General features: G+C 34.0%; 1 protein-coding gene across 5 annotated transcripts in view; it reads left to right on the top strand.

The window, feature by feature from the left end:
• XRCC4 (X-ray repair cross complementing 4) overlaps positions 1 to 20865 on the top strand; it is a 307462-nt gene that overhangs the window by 13595 nt on the left and 273002 nt on the right. For all 5 annotated transcript variants that reach the window (XM_019836335.2, XM_011284386.3, XM_011284381.4 and 2 more), the window contains exons 2-3: positions 793 to 941; positions 8013 to 8188. In XM_019836335.2, the coding sequence (XP_019691894.1) occupies positions 803 to 941; positions 8013 to 8188 (315 nt within the window). In that variant the 5' untranslated portion in view covers positions 793 to 802. The remainder of the gene's footprint in view (positions 1 to 792; positions 942 to 8012; positions 8189 to 20865) is intronic.

The following is a 20865-nucleotide window of genomic DNA, read 5'->3' on the forward strand; positions in this document are numbered from 1 at the left end:
ATGACCTGAGCCGAAGTCAGATGCTTACCGGACTGAGCCACCAAAGTGCCCCTTTCAGCCTCTCTTAATGAAGTGCACATGGTCAAGGGATATTCCAGTATTAGAAGGAATATAGTTATTTGCTTTGAATCAAATATGTGTCATACCACAGTTTGGTAAGTTTGAGGTCAATTTGGGCAAGATTCTAGAGTAAATTAGCAGAAGAATGGTTTTTGAATTCATAGAAAAAGAACCTCTAATCATTAGAAATGAAAGTGGGATTAGTAAGAAAAGTCTTTATTCTTCATATTGGTGAGCATAGTTTTTTTTTTCAGCACACAACTTGGGCAACTCGTTTGGCACTTACGGGCTTCTGTTTTATGTGTAAAAATTATAAACCAATATTGAATAGAACTATGATTTACTGTTTGATGCTTGGTTAACTATTGTACAGTGTTCTATTTTACTAATATTTCTTTGGTGCTTTGTGTAGCTGAGAGACCAATATAGAAAACATTATTATTTAGGGTGTCTGGGTGGCTCAGTTAGCTAAATGTCCACTTTGGCTCAGGTCATGATCTTACAGTTCGTGAGTTTGAACCCTGCTTCGGGCTCTTTGCTGACAGCTCAGAGCCTGGAGCCTGCTTCAGATTCTGTATCTACCTGTCTCTCTCTGCTCCTCCCCCACTCATGTTCTGTCTCTCTCTGTCTCTCAAAAATAATAAACATTAAAAAATTAAGAAAAAAAGAAAACATTATTATTTGATAGCCAAAGTTTCTTACAAAAATATTAATTTAATTATTTTATAACAGGTGACCAGAAATGGAAAGAAAAGTAAGCAGAATTTGTTTTGCTTCTGAACCAGATATAATTCATTTTCTACAAATTGCTTGGGAGAGAACGCTAGCATCTGGTTTTGTTATTACACTTACTGATGGTCAGTCAGCATGGACCGGAACAGGTAATATTCAAAGCAAGTTTTTTAAAGGTGAAATTTCAGTAATGTGCTGTTTTTTAGTCCTCAGTGATACTTCATATTAAAGTGTTTCTTTAGTATGTACTGGGTAAAATGAGCATGATTGCTTTTACTTGTTATTGCTGTCTAATTTACGTGTAGATTTGTTAAGATTGAATGCCATTTTATATAATTAATAGAAGGATGGATAAATAAGCATGTAACCCAGTAAATTCTGGTTAGTAGTTTAGTCTTAATACTTAGAGTTGGTCAGGGTTTTTAAATGATGTCTTTATACAAAACATAAATAGTACTTTATACATATATGTATTTTCAGGACCCCAGGGAAATACTGGGAGGCATAAGAAGGTGGGTTGGCTGGGCCAAGGGATTGTGTTGGCTTGGAGGAGTGGGGTGGTAGTGATTTGCTTTTTATTTCACACACTTATGTTGTTTGAATTATTTTCTAGTATACATGCATTACATATGTAACAAAAACAAAACAGAATCCATGGTGTAAAATTTTGTAAATCAAGGTTCGAACTGTATGTGGTATTTTCGCTATTACTTCATGAAATAGACTTTTAATTTATGTTTGGCAGTGATCTTTTAAAAAGTCTGATGCCCCTGCAATTAATTATTATTTGTGGAACATGGCAGGTCTAAAGTGAAAATACATGGAATTATCTTTTGCTCATATAGCAGTTTTTATACTCTATTAAAGTATTTTATTGAAAGATTTGAAAAAGTATTTACGCAGTTATGTAACAGTCATTTCTAGAGTTATGTTGTAAATAATGTTTTAGGTAAAATAAATTTGTCATGTTAATTTATATACCATTTGTATCTTCTATCAATTTTGAAATATTTCCCTAAAACTTGTTACTATAATTATTATATCGTCTTTTAAAATTACATGGTAAAGTTTTCTTTCTTGGATGTTAAAAATTCTGTTACACAGTGCAGTCAAACTGAATTTATACTTGCAGAGTTTATTTATTTATTTATTTTAATTCTCCTTTTTTGACAGCAAGGAATGCTGATGTAAGTATTATTAAAATAAAGAGTTTTCAAGGATAATGTTTGCAGTACCTGTTATGGTCTCTGTTTAAGCTGTAAATTTCCTTTTTTTTTTTTTTTTAAGAGCGCAAGCAGGGGAGAGGGACAGAGGGGGAGGGAGGGAGAGAGAGAGAGAGAGAGAGAGAGAAAATCTTAAGCTTAGCATGGAGCCTGAGAGAGAGAGAGAGAGAGAGAGAGAGAGAGAGAGAGAGAGAGAAAATCTTAAGCTTAGCATGGAGCCTGATGTAAGGCTTCATCTCATGACCCTGAGATTGTGACTTGAGCTGAAATCAAGAGTCAGATGATCAACCAGCTAAGCCACCCAGTTGCCCCAGCTGTAAATTTCTATGTAAGAGAAATCAGTTGTTGCCTTTTATGAGTCAGAACTTGTCAGGTTAGTTCTGTGTATGCTGGTAAAGGTGTACCCAGGTGACAATAGCTCTGTTTTGAAAAGGAGGTGCATAGGGTTGAAGATCATGGCAGTAGGTTAATGCCAGTTATCTGGAGAGAGAGAGTTTCAACTGCACAGCCCAGGATACGGGTCCTAGGTGAAGTGGTTGCTTGTATGTAGGGAATACTGAATACTTTCTTTATAACATAGATATTCACAGTTGACAAATGGCTTATTCTGTATAATAAATTATGATTAGACAGATGACTTTGAGATGCTTTAAGAGATGTAATTATCAAAAGAAAATATAAATTGTAATCTAGTTAGTAAACTTCATTCACCAAAGCAAAGAACAATAAAATGTTGTTTTAATTTTTTTTTATTACTAAGGATTGGGAATAAACGAGTACTCCGATTAACTGTTAAATCTTGATTTAACCGGAAATTTAAGTTGAATTTACATTTATGGAACATTTTGTGTATGTCAAACAGAATGTGCTGGCAGTTGTTCTTAATACTATTATTATGAATATTGTTTCGCTAGGCTAGATTAATTAGGAGCAAGGAATGCATGTGATTCATCAGTTATTGTTTATAAGTATCTAGACCAGTGCCTAGAAAATACATGCTCAATAGATATTCTTTGGAAGAGAGAATGAAAAGATGCCTCAAATATATAAAACTTGCTAGGAAAGAAAAGAAAGAGAACCATTTATTTTAGAGTTAGCATGTTTTTTAATGAAAACTCCAGTTGTATTTTTATTTAATGTTGACATTAGTCGTAAACGTAGTATATTTTGCCGTTTGTTTTCCAGCTAATGAATAGTGTGAGAAAAATGTGATGTATGATTTCTGTATCCTTGGTGAATTGTTAACATTTTGGCTTCCTTACTAAACAGAATTTCAAGCAGAACATTTTATAATGCACCATATATGGTCATTTTATTTTCAAAAATATTTAAGTTTTAATCTCACAAATGTTTTATATCTTTCATTATTCATTTCTATTTTCTTGTGTACATTTCAGGGACAAAGTATCAAGCCAAATAATATAACATTGTTTCCATGTTTAGTTAAGGCTTATTACATAAATATGATTTGGTTTGGCACTTTATAGATAGACAATAACATGATTAAGAACATTGAAACAATTACATAATTGAAACATGAAAATGGATTTCCTTCCTATACCTCATCCTGTTTTTTTGTACAATTTTTTGATTGCTGCAACCTTCAATTTGGATAATTTTTTTTCTCTTTTCATTTGAGTGAAATTAAAAGGATGTGGGGTTCCTTTTAATCTCCCACACACTAAATTCACTGATTTCTTTTCCATTAGTAATGTTTTATCTAATGAATGTTTTGAGGTCTAATTATCATGTGGTCTGTCATCACTTCAACATTATAGAGGGTTATATCGCAGAGTTAAGTCACAAAGTAGGTTAATGATTGATGACTATTATGTGACCTTTATAAGAATTTCAGTCAGTGAGGAGAAACGTATATTACCCATCTCTAGAGTAGTTTAAAGTTCATTGAAAAGTAAATTAAACTTTATTAACACATTTATTGTCACATAATTATATCTACTTATATGTGGCCTAAGCATTGATATTTAGTGACCTATTTGGAGATTATATGACAGGGTTCAGTGGACAAAGGATTTTTAATAAAGGTAGTAGAGTAGGTCCATGATGTGATATCATCAAAGATCCTTAATAGGGGGCGCCCAGGAAGCTCAGTTGGTTAAGGGTCTGCCTCTTGATTTTTGCTCAGGTCAGGATCTCACAGTTTGTGAGATCGAGTCCCACTTCAGGCTCTACAACTCACAATGCAGAGCGTGCTTGGGATCCTCCTTGGGATCCTGTCTTTCTCTCTGTCCCTCCCCTGCTCGCATGTGCTCTCTCTTTCTCTCTCTCTCTCAGATAAATGAACATCAAAACAGCAAGATCCCTAATGGGATAATAAGGTGGTCTTTGAAGCACTGACACAAACCTAGGATATGCACGGTCTTCGGTTCCTTATGCATAAGTATCCAAAAGAAAAAAAATCTTCGTTCCTTATTTACATCTTCATCTACCCACAAATAGTGTTAAAATGATGCTTTCTTGATTCCTACATGTCTGAGAACAATTCCTTGGTTTTTGGTCATGTTGGCCTGCTCCCTTTTTATACCATTATTATGCGGTTCAGCTGTATCCTTGCTGAATTTTATTATTTCCATGGCTTTTATTTTTGGTCACCAAAGGTTTTGGAACATTGAATGCTTACAGCTGTGCTTCTTCCAGATGTTCTTAGCACAAAATTCAAAACTGGTGACCAAGTTTTTCCGGGATTGAAGTTTTAAATAGGCAGTCAAAATTTCACATTTACCATTAATGGAAATGTTCAAGTACATTTTTTTCTGAATTTTTTTTCTCACAGTTTTTAAAGGGGGAAGTGTAAATAGAAAATTTCCTTTCATGTTTTTTTTTCTCAAAAATGGCATGTTCCATAACAATAATCATCACTGCATTTCACAGATGGCATAACATAAGAGAATATTGAAGAGAATACCTAAGATGTTAGCGCTTGAATCTAGGCTGCATAAGGCTGGCATTTTTCTCTGTCTGTTAAACTTGTATCCCTGGTGCGTAGAATGTTACCTGGCACAGTAGATGCTGATTAAGTATTGTTTTGAATAAGAGAGTTGAATCAATAAATTCTCGGAAATATTTTCAGGTAGATATCTTTTCATTTTAATGAAATTTAGAATGCTTTTTACTGGATGTTTCATCAGTAGACATAATTTTCTTTTGTGTTTTCTTATAAATTTTTTCTGTAGTGGCATTAAAGATGTATTTCCTATTCCTAAATACATTAAAGATGTATTTCCTATTTCTCTGTGAAATATTTTCTCTTCCTAGGTCTTTATAACTTCAAAATTATAAAATATGAAATTATTCCTTAAAAGGAAGCATTTGTCTTCTTATTTTTATGTTTTTTTTTTTCAGAAGCACCAATAGGGTATTTAGAAGGTCAGTTAGATTTGATAGTGGTGGTCATCTTAAATCTGCCTCTGCTTCACAGATAGACAAAATATATGAAAGTATTTTAGAAGCTGTAAAATCACATAAAGAACATAAAATATCTTTAAAAAGAATATAAAATATCTTTATTCTTACCTCTTTTCAAAGTCTGTGTTAACATTCATATTTTAATATCAGAACTTACCAAAAAAGGGTAATGAAAAATATATGGAGATATTTCAAACCCTTTTCTTCATTGCCTGTCATGAGGCTTCCATACACACTTGATAGGATTCAGACCAGTGGAATGAAAATCCATGTTAAATTTTTGGAGATTCTTTAGTAAAGATGCCATTGTAGTATATTCTGTAGTATATCATACTAATGTATTTTTTTTAATATCATGGAAAGAAATAGTTTTTCCAGTGTCCCGTATCTGCCTCACCACAAAACAAAACAAGCAGAGAGACGATAAGTATGAACCCCAGTTTGACCACGTATCTACTCTGTGTCCATAGAGCCTTGCTCTGAGCCTCAATTTTAGGCTCTGAGCCTCAATTTTAGCATTTGAGAAATGAAAATGTCTATCAGTATTATAAGGGATAAAATGGATAAATGTAACCTTTGAATATAAAAAGATGGGACCACATGAGTCTTTCATCATTGCAGTAGCCTGAATTGACACAGGAAACCATCCAACCACACACATGTTTCAAACAAATGTTAGGTTAAATCTTGTAATTTGAAAAGCAAAAAGACACGTTGCAGCTTTAGAATGTAATAAAGGGAAATCCCCGGTGCCATCTACGAAAAGGTATCGGGAAACCAAACTGGCTAATGGGAACTAGAACTTAACTATAGGTCCATGGAATATCTGAACTAGATGTGTGTCTAAATGCCTGTGACTGCACTACCTGAGTGGGGCAGAATGTTGAGAGTGCAGGCCTCTCAAGGAAATGGAACTCGCTCTCAATGTCAAGAAAGGAAACTGGAAAGTTACCCTGTTAATGAAATCATCCTAAAAAAGAAAAACAGAACAAAAACAAAAAGCTACTCTCTGGTTTGAAGATGCAACATAGAATCAGACCAGTCACTAAGAGCTATGAGTGAATAAAAGCGTGAACAAAAATCAGGGACGCCTGGGTGGCTCAGTCATTTAAGCCTCCGGACTCTTGATTTTGTGAGGTTGAGCTCCACTGGGGCTGCACTTTGAGCACAGACCTTGCTTAGGAGTCTCTCTCTTTCTTTCTCTCTTCCCCTCCCTCCACTCTCTCTCTTAAAATAAATAATAAACTTAAAAAAAATCCACAAAAATCAGATCCCTAAGCCTGTGTTACGTATGAATGAGGGGTGGGGGATTTACATTTGAACTCTCTGCTTCAGATGTAAATAACAAGTGAAGAAGGTAACTTTCAAAACTGGTCCAGAGCTGTTAAGGCCTATAGAGACTCCAAGAAAGTTAAACTAGCAACCTTCATTTAAGGCCACCTCTGTTTCCCAGATCAGATGATACTCTGGCTAGAGGAGAGTCTTGTTCAAACATTGCAAAGCTTGAAAGGCAAAAAACCAGAATGAGAATGTGTCAGCAGGTAGTAGAAATGGAATTAATACTCTAAGAACCCTGCATGGAGACCAATCTGAAAGAGATTTTAAGTATATTTAAAGCCTTCCAATATTTAAAGGAAGGGTGTGGAACAGGATATTATGAAAAAGAGAATATCTAGAATTGAGAATATAATTGTTGAAGTAACAATTTCTATAGATGAATAGAGCATCAGCTTTCAATATACCTAGATGAGAGAATTGGAAGCTGGATCTGTAATATACTGTATGTCACACAGGCGACACTCAATAAATATTAATTCCCTTCTCTTTTCTTCCTCATCACTTGCCTCATCCACTTTCTTTATTGTTGGCACATAATGAGATGAGAAGAATGAACTCCATTTTTACTTTAATTTGACTCAGCCCATGTGAGTGAAAAATAGGCTATAGATTATTTTATCTCTTTAATAATTGAGACAAGAAAGATGTTGTAAAATACTGAGCGTATTAATCATCATAAGGAATAATTTATCTGACTTTGACATAGGAGCAGGTATACAAGACGGTAGTTTTTCTAGTAAGTTACAATGCATGTATTTCATTTGAGGGCAGAAAAAAATGCAAGGAGTCTAATGTTTTTCAGATGAGATTTGAGGCTAAATGAACATGTTTCTTAAAAATGACTAGGTTCAGGTGCACCTGGGTGGCTCAGTCAATTAAGCGTCTGACTTAGGCTCAGGTCATGATCTCATGGTTCGTGAGTTCGAGCCCCGCATTGGGCTCTGTCTGCTGTCAGTTCAGAGCCTGCTTCAGATGCTCTGTGCCCCTCTCTCTCTGCCCCTCCCCTGTTCACACACACTCTCTCTCTCAAAAGTAAATAATAACATTTTAAAAAATTGCTAGTTCAGTTAAATGGTATAATTTTACTTAAAAACGTATGATATGGGGATTGGTTTTACCTTTTGTTTAAATTTCTGTAACATAAGTGATAAATTAGTAGCAACAGGTAATCAAGTATGTTCTCATGTTTAGGAATTTATTTTTCATTTTGAAACTTATTTTTGTCCCCCATAGTTTCCGAATCAGAGATTTCTCAAGAAGCTGATGACATGGCAATGGAAAAAGAGAAATATGTTGATGAACTGAGGAAAGTATTGATATCAGGAGGAGGACCAGCTGATGCATACAAGTTTGATTTTTCTAAAGAGTCTTGTCATTTCTCCTTTGAGAAAAACCTGAAAGATGTTTCAGTAAGTAAAACTTTCCATAATACTGTAAGTGGTAAAATGTCAGAGCATTTATTGAGGAATTTTCTAAGTAACTAGCTTATTATTACCAGAATACCTAGGAAATCAAAGTTTGAAAAGTACTTTGTTTCCAAGTTGGAAGAATGCTTCATTCAACATTATAGTCATTAAATGCTTCATATTAATTAATTGTGAAAAATAATTATTAGGAAATGTATTTAGTTGCTAATGGTTTAAAAATAAGGATAATAGAGATAATTACATGAATCAATAGTTCTGAAAAGTGGGTCAGAAGCTTTGGACCATTGAGGCAAAGTTTATTGTAATACGTTTTGGAAAATGCTGATTTTATGAAAGAATATATATTTTCCAATAATATTTAATAATGATGACTTATTCTCAACTTCATTAGAATGTATTTGAAATTACAAATTGAAAAAATTAAGTTCAGTAAGACATGTCCTTGGGAATTAAGGTATTTTATTTATGTATCAAACTTAGAAATACTAAAATAGGAATAAATTTCAACCCAAGTTTTTCAAGGCTTACATGCTTTACAGACAAGAATATCTGCTGCTTGTCCTCTTTAGTTCCTATACCAATTCAGATCAAAGTGGGTGGTTTCTGTATCAAACATATGCATCAAAATGTACTGTTTATATATTTTACCTAAGTTTATGGTATAATTAGAGATTGAATTACTTGCTTTTGACCAGTGGTTTATCATTCTGATACGACGTCTATAGTAGAATACAGGGAGGGAAATTTTTAGCCCATTATGCTTAGAGACAGTTATTGGCAATTTGTGCTGGAACTAAATTGAGTTAAAAAAATTCCTTTAAAATGACTCTTTAATTCAGAATGATTAAAGGGATTTCACCAATTAGAGAAACATGTAAAGCAACAGATGGAATCATTATTTTGAAATGTATGTTAACCTATAGAGAATAACACAGAGAGACTGGCTTCGGTAATTATTTCTGTTTAGAAGATACATACTTTTTCTACTTATCCAATTTATGTAAGTTTCAACATGCTGAGGTCCTTAAAATGATAATCTAAAATAGGTTAGGTAAGGTCTGAACTGAATACTGAAATTTTGTTATTTATTGCAAAGTGTTCTTTCTTATGACCGAAGCACAATCAAATGATGTTATGTTCAAAAGAGCTCTCGACTTTTTCTTCTGATACTTTGAAGCAGATTATCATCAAATTGGGAGTAGTACCATTTCCCATTCAACAAGCATTCATGTGTAATGACTGGCATTATTTCATGTAGCTAGTTTCTGGTTTTTATCTGTTTTATGTACACTGATGTGTGAGAAATTCCAAGATTGTGAGTTACCTATTGGAAGCCTGAAAGGCTTTTGCTGTATTTGACTTGAGGAGTGTGCTTGGATTTGGATGGAGTACTTGCAAGTACATCTGATTTTGCTGCTTTTGTGAAGAAAGAACTTCAAGGATTCATGATCTATGTCTTTTACAATTGGCTTGGCATGAATCAGCATTAAAAACTGTGACAATTATCCTAAAAGGTGTCTTGCTTACCACCTTGGATATAATCAACTTTATTGAGAGAGAGAAAACCTTGAAACGCTGCCTTTTCAACAGGTTTTCTCAAGAAATGGAAACAGAATAAGCGATTCCCAGTATGTCCCAGGATATGTCTTAGAGCACTACACTGTAGTCTAGATAACTGCTTCCTTATTTTTCATCTATTAATTTGCTTATGAGAAAAAGAAATGGTGCTCTCAGAAGAGTTTCATGAGTTTTTTCATGAGTTGGCATACTTGAAAGATATTTTTGGATATTTGAATGAAGTGTAACTTTCAGTTTGTGGTGCTGTGGTCAGCCTTATGGATGCAGATGAAAATTACAAGTTCATTTGGCCAAACTGCCATGGGAATCTCCCAGTGCTTCAGGATGTGTTTCTGAAATTGAATTTCATAGTGACAATACCTTGTAAATTCATCTGCTGGCAAAAATATGCGGACAGTTGGACACATGGCAGAATCCTTCTTAAGGGTTATAGTGCTTTGGATGATGTAAAAATTTAAAAGGAATTTGTAATCCTTTGCTTGATGGACACAGACATCCGATTGTGGCCAAAATCTTCTTATACTTAGAAGAAAAGAATGAATGTAGATTCCGTCCAGAGAGTTGTAGTGAATCATGTCGTTTGTTGTCATAAGGTTCCTCTCTCAGTGCAAAGGATATCCCATGAGTCCTAAGTACAGTTACTACCAGTTTTATACCTCTCAGGGTCATGGTTTTTAGGCATTTGTTGCCATCAGTTCAAGAAGTTTTATGTTTTTAATTCTGTGCTGGAGATCACTGCATAATTTGAGCATTTCGGGTATTCAGTCATATAAGACTTACTTGAAATTTATATAGAATATTCTTTTGCAAAAATCTTTTAAGAGGAAAATTTTTTAAAGAAAGTAATGGCTGATTTTTGTATTCAAAAATATGTGAGTTTTTGAAAATACTATCTTGTGTTTTATCAGAGTGAAATAATTGTCAATCCAAAGCAATGAAATAGTTAAAAATGTATAATGTGGATGTTATATACCTTTTTTGTAGGGAGTGTGTACATAATTGTCATGAGATTCCTTTTGAGCTCATAACACCCAAAATTTCATTTATGCTCTAATTAGTTTTTCTTTAAAGATAACATAGGTGTTTTTATCTTAACTTAATTGCCATTGGAATAAATGTTGAATGACCAGCTAGACATTACCTTTCTCCACACAGTACAAACCTCTGGTACCCTTCCTGCCCTATCACCGATATTTTTCTGTTGGCAGTAGATTATTCTAGATGAAAACATATTATGCAAGTATTTAGAACTCATCTCTTCATTGTAAGTAGTAGCCCCCATTCAGGAGAGATTTTTCTTATACTTCGTAAGTCTTTGTTATTTTCTTGCCATTTGCAATTCCTGATTTTGCAGTATATTCTTTGTCATGCAAACAATACATCTTAGTTAATGATGTTTTCCTTTTTTCCTTTCATAACTTGCTCTTTTTCTTCAGAAAAAAACTTGTTTATGAGCCACAAAAAAAAAGATCTAATAATTTTTGATAAGAATAACCTTGGGCTCATTATTTGTTTGCTCATACTTCTGTTTTCTCATCTATAAAGGTTTAAAGTGATTTCTTGGGTTCATTACAGGTCATCTAACATACTGCGGTTTTATAGCTCTAAAAATAGCCCTAATGAAGGAAAGCCATGAGGTTTGAAGCACAATTAAACATAATACACACATGCGCGTGCACACGCATGCCCGCGCGCGCGCACACACACACACACACACACACACACACACAAGAGAATTAGCTACGGGTCTCTTTTAGAATTATAGTAAAGTTTATTTTTTATTCCTTTTTCTTTGTCTCCACTGCCCCCATGATCAGAAGCTGGGATACAGTTTAGGCTGAAAATTTGACAACTTAAGTACCTTCGAGGTTTGTTTTTCTTTGATTTAAAAATACAGATGGGCAGTCCTGGATTAATATAATGGCTTTATGATGTTGGAAGCCCAGTCTTTTTTAAATCCTGTTGCCTTGACATTTTTACTTATTTGTTTATTTTTATTTTTTGTTTGTTTTTGAGAGAGAGAAAGAGAGAGAGCATGAGCGAGTTGGGGAGAGGCAGAGAGAGACTCTGGACCCACTGAGCTACCGACTGAGCCACCCAGGCGTTCCCCGCCTTGCCATTTTTAACAGACAGTTTTTATCTACTGGTCCAAGAAGGCTGCTGTAGCTTTGCTGTTATGTTCACCTTTTAGGCAATAGGACTGAGTTAAGGAGAAAATAAAGAGCATGTGTATTTTCTTTAAGGCCATGACCTGAAGTTGCATACATTACTTTTGCTTACATCCCGTTGTCCAGAACTAAGTCACAAAGCTTCATCTCACTGCAAGGAAATCTGTGAAATGTGATCGTCAGCTGTGTTCTATGCCCAGTAATTTCCATTACCATGTAAAAAGGGGAAGGTAGAGATAGAGGAGCAACTAACAATTTCTGCATGTTAACATTTATGAGAGATTGATATGTCATTTAGACGGTTTCACTTTTATTGTTACAGGGTTATTTCTGTAGCATTTTCATTATGAACAATTGTTTCAGTCATGTTTTAGTTCAAAAAATGTTGCAAGATCTAGCAAGGTACAGGCTAATTTGTATCTTGCTATATATTGTAACTTTTTAAATAAAAAATGCATTCTAACTTCACATAACTTCCCTATAGCTATTTAATTTTCATTTTCAGATATATAAAAATGAAGTACAATAAGTTCGCCCAAAGCAGCCAAAGTGGTTTGTAAAAACATCAGTCCAAAATCCTGTATAATTGTCATGTGTCCCTGTGGTTTGGGGACTTTGGATTCAAATGGGTATTTCCAGATGAAATATCAGAATTTGAGCCTTTATATGATATTCTGCCAAAGACTTTGTCAAAAGTGTAATTGCTTTCAGGTTTGTGAGAGTATGGGTTGGAAATGTGTTCTTTGAATGCCTGAAAAAAAATAATAGTATTCTTTATTTCTGTAATAGAAATATTTGTACACATCTACCATTTATATATTAAAGACTTCATAATTTTCCTACTTCATTGGAATGTGGGAACTAAATCAGAATCTAAGTGGTACAGAAATCCTGCTCAAAGTATGTACTGTCTAGTCAAGCCATAAAAGAGACAATAGAATTTTTACTCTAAGGAGATTATTTTCAGTTATACTATTTCGTCTTTGAGAACTTTTGCTTTTTCTTGCCTTCATCTCAAAGTCATTATATTTTAGTTTTTTCTTCTGTAGTTCAGGAATGAAACAAACTAAAGACAGAAGTAGAAAATAACATGGAAAAATTATGTTCTAGAAGGACTTTTGAGTGCTTATAATATTAATATTGCTTCTTACTTGTCAGTCAGTTTCCTTTAACATGTAGTCACTTCACCTTGTTATTGTTTATATGTGAGAAAACAGATGCTGAAGGCTTAAACAAGTTCCTAAGAAAAGCAGTAAGTATTGAGTTAGGATAGAATCTAGGCCTCTGTCTTTTTTTTTTTTTTAATTAAAACAAAATTTTTAAAAATATTTATTTTTGAGAGAGAGACAGAGAGAGAGAGAGAGAGAGAGAGAGAGAGAGAGAGAGAGAGAGAGAGAGAAGAGAGAGAGAAAGACGAAAGACAATGTGTGAGCTGCAGAAGGGCAGAGAGAGAGGGAGGCACAGAATCCGAAGCAGGTTCCAGGCTCTGAGCTGTCAGCGCAGAGCTGGACGCAGGGCTTGAATACACAAGCCCTGAGATGATTACCTGAGCCAAAGTCTGACGCTTAAACAATTGAGTCACCCAGGTACCCCTAAGCTTCTGTCTTAAATACCCGAAAAAAATTTTTTTTAATTTAGTTTATGTATAATGTACATATGATAAAATGTACTTTCTGTTAAATGTACGTTTTTCTTCACTCCAGTTCCTTTATGCCTCTTTTCAGTCATTCCCCAATTACACCCCTTTTCTCCCCAAACCCGGCCTACCCTCCAGGCCCCAGGCAACCACTGTTCTCTGTCATTACAAATTAGCTTTGCCTGTTTTAGAATTTCATATAAATGGAACCATATATTATGAACTCTTTTATGTAACTTTACATGGTATAATGTTTTTGAGATTCATCATAATGTGTTGTATATCAGCAACTCACTTCTTTTGATTTTTGAGCAGTATTCTCTTGTGCAGATATACCACATTCACTTTTAGATGTGTGTGTGTGGTTGGTTTCCAGTAGTCAGCTACTGTGAGTAAAGCAGCTGTATACATTGATGTGTAAATCTTTTTGTGGGTATGTTTTTTATAACAGCTTTATTTATATATAATGTGCATATAGAAAGTACACATTTTGATACATTTTAACAAATTTTGACCACAGTCAAGGTAATGATATCCTCCTTCCCCAGCAGATTGTTTTGTTTACCTTTGTCATTCTCCCCTCCCACACCTGCTTGTCCCCCAGTCAGTCCCCATAGAACCACTTTCTGTCACTTTCTGTTACCATAGATTATTGTACATTTTCTAGAATTTCATATAAATGTAATCTGACAGTAGGTAGTACCCCCCTCCCCCACCTTGGTCTGACTTCATTCACTCAGCGTAATTATTTTGAGATTCTTCCAGGTTATTGTGTGAATTGTTCATTTCTTTCTTTCTTTCTTTTCTTTCTTTCTTTCTTTCTTTCTTCCCTTTTTTTTTTTAATACTGAGTAGTATTGCATTTTATGAGTATACCCCAATTTATGCATTCACCAGTTGATGGTCATTTGGGTGATTTCTAGTTTTGGACTATAAGAAATGAAGCTCCATGAATATTTGTGTAGTGATCTTTGTGTGGAAATGTTTCATTTTTCTTGGATAATACTTAGGAGTAGAATAGTTGACTTAAGGGGCGCCTGGGTGGCTCCACTGGTTAAGTGTCTAACTTTAGATTTTGGCTCAGGTCATGATCTCATGGTTCCTGAGTTCAAGCCTGACATGGGGCTCTGCACGGACAGTGTGGAGCCTGCTTTGGATTCTCTCTTTCTCCCTCTCTCTGCCCCTACCCCACTCATGCTATCTCTCTCTTAAAATAAACTTAAAAAAAAAAAGAATAATTGAGTTAAATGGCAGGTGAATCTTTAGTATTTAAAAAAACCAATAAATAGTTTTCCATAGTGGTTGTAGTATTTTGTAATCCCACCAGCAGGATGTGAAAAATTCCAGTTCATATTTTTAGTTTTAGGTATTCTATTGAGTGTGTGATAGTATTTAATTGTATTTCATTTGCATTTCCCTAATGTCTAATGATATTTGCCATCAATATAATTTTTTTGTGACATATTTATTCAGATCCTATTTTTTACTGGGTTTCTTGTTTTACTGAGTTTTGAAGAGTTCTCTGTATGTTCTACATTCTAGTTCTTTAACAGATACATGAGTTGGGAATACCTTATTCTTGTTTGTTGGAGAGGAGGAAAAATTCTTATTTTTAAGGAAGTTGAATTTTTTCCTTTTATGGATCATGGTTTTGATACCATGTCTAATAAATATTTGCCTACCTTCAGATCATAGATTTTTCTCTTGAGCTCTCATGTATGAGTTTTATAATTTTAGGTTTTACATTTAGAGTCTGTGATACATTTTGAGTTAATTTTTGTTTATAGTGCAGGATATGGATTGAAGCTCATCTTTTGCATATGGATATTTAGTTGTAGCATCATTTGTTGAATTCTCCACTGAATTTTCTTCTACTTTGAGAACCACTTGATCACGTATGTATAGGACTATATCTGGATTCTGGTCTGCTCCATTGATCTATTGATTTATCTCTGTACAAACCCTAAATTGTTTTGAATAGTTCTTGTAATCAGGTAGTGTATGTCCTTCAACTTTGTTCTTTTTCAAAGTTGTTTTGGATAATTTGTATATACTTCAAATTTTCTTATGAGATGTAGAATCAGTCTGTCAATTTCTGCAAATAAGTTTGCTGAAATCTTGACGGGGAATACTTGAATCTACAGAGCTGACATCTTAACAATATTGAGTCTTCTATCTTGTGAACAGATCTTTTTCTCCATTTATTTAGGTTAGTGGTTCTCACCTGGGGGAGATTTTGCTCTACCAGGGACATTTGGCAATATCTGGAGACATTTTTAATTGCCACAGTTAGCAGCTGCTACTGGCATCAGGTGAGTAGAAGACAGGGATGCTGCTAAGCATCCTACAATGCAGAGGAACAGGCTTCTACAACAAAGAAATACCTGGTCCAAACATCATTAGTGTCAAAGTTGAGAAATACTGATTTACTATTCCTTAATCCCTTGGCCGTTTGTAGTTTTCAAAGTGTAGGTCTTGTAAATCTTTTATCAGTTTGTCATTCCGATATAGAATCCTAGGTCATTGACTTGAGATCTTTCTTCTTACTAATATAGGCATTTCAGGATCTAACTTTCCTACCAAGTGCTGCTTTAACTGCATTTCACAAATTTTGGTATGTCATGGTTTTGTTTTTATTTCGTTTAAATAAAGGAAAATTTGCCAGTTTTCCTTTTGATTTCATTTTCCACTCATGAATTATTTGGAAGTTCATAATTTAGTTCAAATTTGGGTTTTTGTTGTTGTTGTTGATGTTGTTTAATATTCCAGATATTTTTCTGTTGCTGGTTTTTAATTTAGGTCCATTGTTGTTAGCAAACATAATATGACTTGAAGCCTTTAAGTTTACTTGGATGTGTAGTAAGGCCCTGAATCTGGTCTCTCTTGTTCAGTGATCTGAGTGCACTTGAAGGAAATATTCTGCTGTTGTTGGGTGGATTGTTCCTTAAATGTCAGGTCAGTGTGGTTAATCTTGTTTAAGTTTTCTGTTTTCTTGGTTACTTTCTATTTAATTGTTCTGTCAAAGACTGAAAACATGTTCAAATCTACAATTGTAAATATGGATTTGTTTATTTCCCCTTGCAGTACTATCAAGTCTTGCTTCCTGTATTTTGAATCTTTGTTTGACGGTTCAAACCTTAATGGTTTGTCATGTCCTCTTGATGATTTGACCCTTTTATCATTATGAAGTGACCTTCAAACCATTAATATTCTTTGAGCTAAAATCTACTTAAAACATTAGTACTCCTATTCTTTTTTTTTTTTTTAATTTTTGATAGGGGTTAGCGTGATCTTTTTTCCATCCTTTTGCTTTTGCCTATTTTTGTCTTTAATTAAATTTGGTTTCTTTGAAGAAGCATATAGTTGGATTTTGCTTTTTTATATTCAGCTTGTCAATCTCTGTCTTTTAATTGGGGTTTTTAGACCATTTACATTTTATGTGATTATTGATAATGATAGTTTTAAAATCTGTCTCATTTTTATTTACTTTTTGCTGTCTCTTCTGCCTTCTTTTGGACGAATTATTTTTTATGATTCTATTTTATGTTTTGATTGGCTTATTTAACTCATTTTTATGCTATTTTCTTGCCTGCTCTAGGGTTTATAGTATACATCTTTACCTTATTACAGTCTACCTTGAAGTAATATACTACTTCACAGATAGTTTAAGAATCTACAACAATATATTTGAATATCACTTCTGGGTGTTAGGCTACTGTGATCATGCATTTTACTTATATGTAGGTTATAAACTCTATAACATTTTATTATTTTTGGTTTTAGTTTTTAACTTTGAAAAGTTGACTTTTAACTTCTCAGCCCTGGATTTAGTAGGTGTGACCGTGGGCAGCTTGTTCAATTGTTTTTCCTCAGTTTTTAGTTTAACGTTTGGAAATAATACTAATAGTTAAGCACAGAGTGGTTGTAAGGATTTAATAAATTAGTGTATAGATGTGTGTGTGGGCATATTTTTTCTAAAACAGTCCTTTTTTATAATAAGCATTTCATAAGTGTTTGTTGTTATTAATTATTTACTTGAGTGTCTTTTCCATTATACGGTAAATTCCTTGAGGGAAGTGACCATGTCTTAAATGAACTTGAAATTCCAGCAAATGCACATGTTTTGGGGATGGCCTTCTGTTGAGAGGAAATGTAGCATAGTGGAAATAACTTAAGATGTTGGTTTGAATCTTAAATCTATTTCTAATTATATGGGTTTTAGCAAATAATTTATGTTTTTGATGAAAAAACTGAGTTCAAATAGAGTAATAATGCCAACTCATAGTGTTTATGCTTATTGGCACTCAGATTGATGTGTGTGCAAATGTTTTGTAAACTGTAAATTGGTACACCATGTGGTCTGTCTCAGGAAGCCATTGAGTTGCATTCAGAAGGGCTTCAATCATACACTTGTAATATTATCTGTGAATGAATTTATACACATGGTTGTAGCAGACTTTTTTATACCAGTTTAAAATTGTATGATACAAACCATACTGCTTGAAGTATATTTTGAATAACATCAATTTAAATATGTCAATACTATTTTTATAAGCTAGTTTTGACTTTTAATGTATCTGGAAACTAAATAATTGTGTGTAGCTTGGACCTCCCTTGACCTCATAGGAGGTCAAGAAATGATCTTCTACACAGAAATGATCTTCTACCCTTCTCAGTGGAACATATTGGGAGGGACATGATATCCATATGCACTACGACTGGTGATGTTAAATTTGAATACTTGGGTAAGGTGGTACCTGCCAAGTTTCTCTGCTGTAAACTTGCTGTTTTTTTGTTTTGTTTTGTTGTTATTAATAAGTATCTTATGCAGAGATATTTTGGAAGGTATACAAATACCCTGTTTTTACCCATACTTTTACTCACTAATTTCAGCACCCATTGGTGATCTTTTTCTCCAATAGTTATTACTATGATATACCTATGATTTTCTATTTTCATTATTTCTTTATTTTATTAATTGGAATCCTACTGTAAGGTAAAACTGTATCTTTTCCTTCATTTATTTTTTTCACTTATTTATTTATATCAGCATGTACTCTCATGAGAACATTTATTTTGTTCTATGGGTTAAATTTCTTTCATTATTTTGTTGCTCAGATTGTGCTAGATTTGGCTACTGGGAACTTCTTCAACTTGACAACTGTGTCTTTAAGATATGTCTCCATTAAGATATTTGCAAATGACATATTGGATAAAGGTATAATATCCAAAATCTATAAAGAACTTACCAAACTCAACACCCCAAAAACAAATAATCCAGTGAAGAAATGGGCAAAAGATACGAATAGACATGTTTCCAAAGAAGACCTCCAAATGGGTAACAGACACATGAAAAGATGTTCAACATTGCTCATCATCAGGGAAATACAAATCCAAACCACATTGAGATACCACCTGACACAGGTCAGAGTGGCTAAAATTAACAACTCTGGAAACAACAGATGTTGGTGAGGATCTGGAGCAAAGGGAATGCTCTTGCATTGTTAGTGGGAATGCAAACAGTGTGGAGGTTCCTCAAAAAATTAAAAATAGAATTACCCTATGACCCAGCAATAGCACTACTAGGAACTTACCTATAGAATACAGGAATGCTGATTCATAGGGGCACATGTACCCCAATGTTTATAGCAGTGCTATCAACAGTAGACAAATTATGGAAAGAGCTCAAATGTCCATCAACTGATGAATGGATAAAGAAGATGTGGGGGGTGTGTGTGTATGTGTATATAATAGTAATAGTATAATGGAATACTGCTCGGCAACAAAAAAGAATGAAATCTTGCCATTTGCAGCAATGTGGTTGGAACTAGAGGGTATCATGCTAAGTGAAATAAGTCAGTGAGAGAAAGACAGATATATGTTTTCACTCATATGTGGAACCTGAGAAACTTAATATAAGACCATGGGGAAAGGGAAAAAAACCCAATATTTATAAACAGAGAGGGAGGCAAACCATAAGAGACTTTGTATTTAAATACCGAGAACAAACAGGGTTGATGGGGGGTGTGGGGCGGGGGGGGGCAGGGAAAATGGGTGATGGGCATTGACGAAGGCACTTGTTGGAATGAGCAGTGGATGTTGTATGTAAGTGATGAATCATGGGACTGTACCTTCGAAGCCAAGAGCACACTGTGTACACTGTATGTTAGCTAAGGACAATAAATTATATAAGAGAAATAAAAATAAAAACCATTTTATTAGAAAAAAAAAAAGATATGTCTTCATTACTTTGAGCCCTTCCTTGCTTTTTGGCACCATAGGGTCATCTTGTGTTTCCTGACCCAACCATAGAATCAACCATTTATTCATAAGAGCCACAGTTCCTTTTATTCGAGGCTGCATTGTGTAATCAATATCTGGGTGTTAGGCATGCTCATTTCTACTGAGGTATTATTGGTCTGGGTCCTCTCAGCAGACTAACAGAGGTAGCAAATATATCTGCATACCTACACATATACGTGCACACATCTGCATATCTCCATCAGTACATATGTTAAGAGTCATTTTTAGTTAATCCAGTGTTTATCCTTCCCTACTTTCTTTTTGTAACTTTCTCTTATGGTGAAAATCTAGCTTTCATTTTCCACAATATGTTTACTTATTTACTCAGTCCTACTATACATGTAAAGTAGTTTTAGAAATGCTAATACATACCTTTGTGAAAAACAAATTTTCTAAATATAGTACAATAGACAAATCAATTTGTCTTTGTCCTTGTAATATACATTCAAAATATGATTTGCCAAAATGTCTTAAATTAGTACTGTGCCTTACCATCCATTTTGGTGTCCCTGTTCCTTTTGGGGTTCATCTCACATTATGGTTGATATTGATTATTTTTTGCTATGTGAACAGTTATCAAGAATCAGAGCTATATACAAAGGTGATTTCAGAAAAGTGTCACTTTTCCCTCATCCCCACTGCTCTGTTCCCATGTCTATACTTTTTTCATTACATTCGAGCCATCTCCTCTAGATAATTAATTAAGCTCATAAGTTTCTGGTTTATGGGTTCTGTCTTTTGTACACATAAGCACATATATTTCTTATATTCTGTTTTTTCTTATGTGAATGGTAGTATATTATGAACACTTTTTTTTTACGTTTTGATCTTTTTACATAGCATCTCCTGGAAATTGCACCGTGTCAATTCATAAAGATTTTTTTCTTTTATTTTTGTAAGGACTTCATACTCTCATTGTGTATATCAGTTTGTCAACCATTCTCCTATGTATGAGCATAGGATGTTATGTATGTA

The sequence above is a fragment of the Felis catus genome, chromosome A1, assembly GCF_018350175.1.
Source record: "Felis catus isolate Fca126 chromosome A1, F.catus_Fca126_mat1.0, whole genome shotgun sequence".
Lineage (NCBI taxonomy): Eukaryota > Metazoa > Chordata > Mammalia > Carnivora > Felidae > Felis > Felis catus.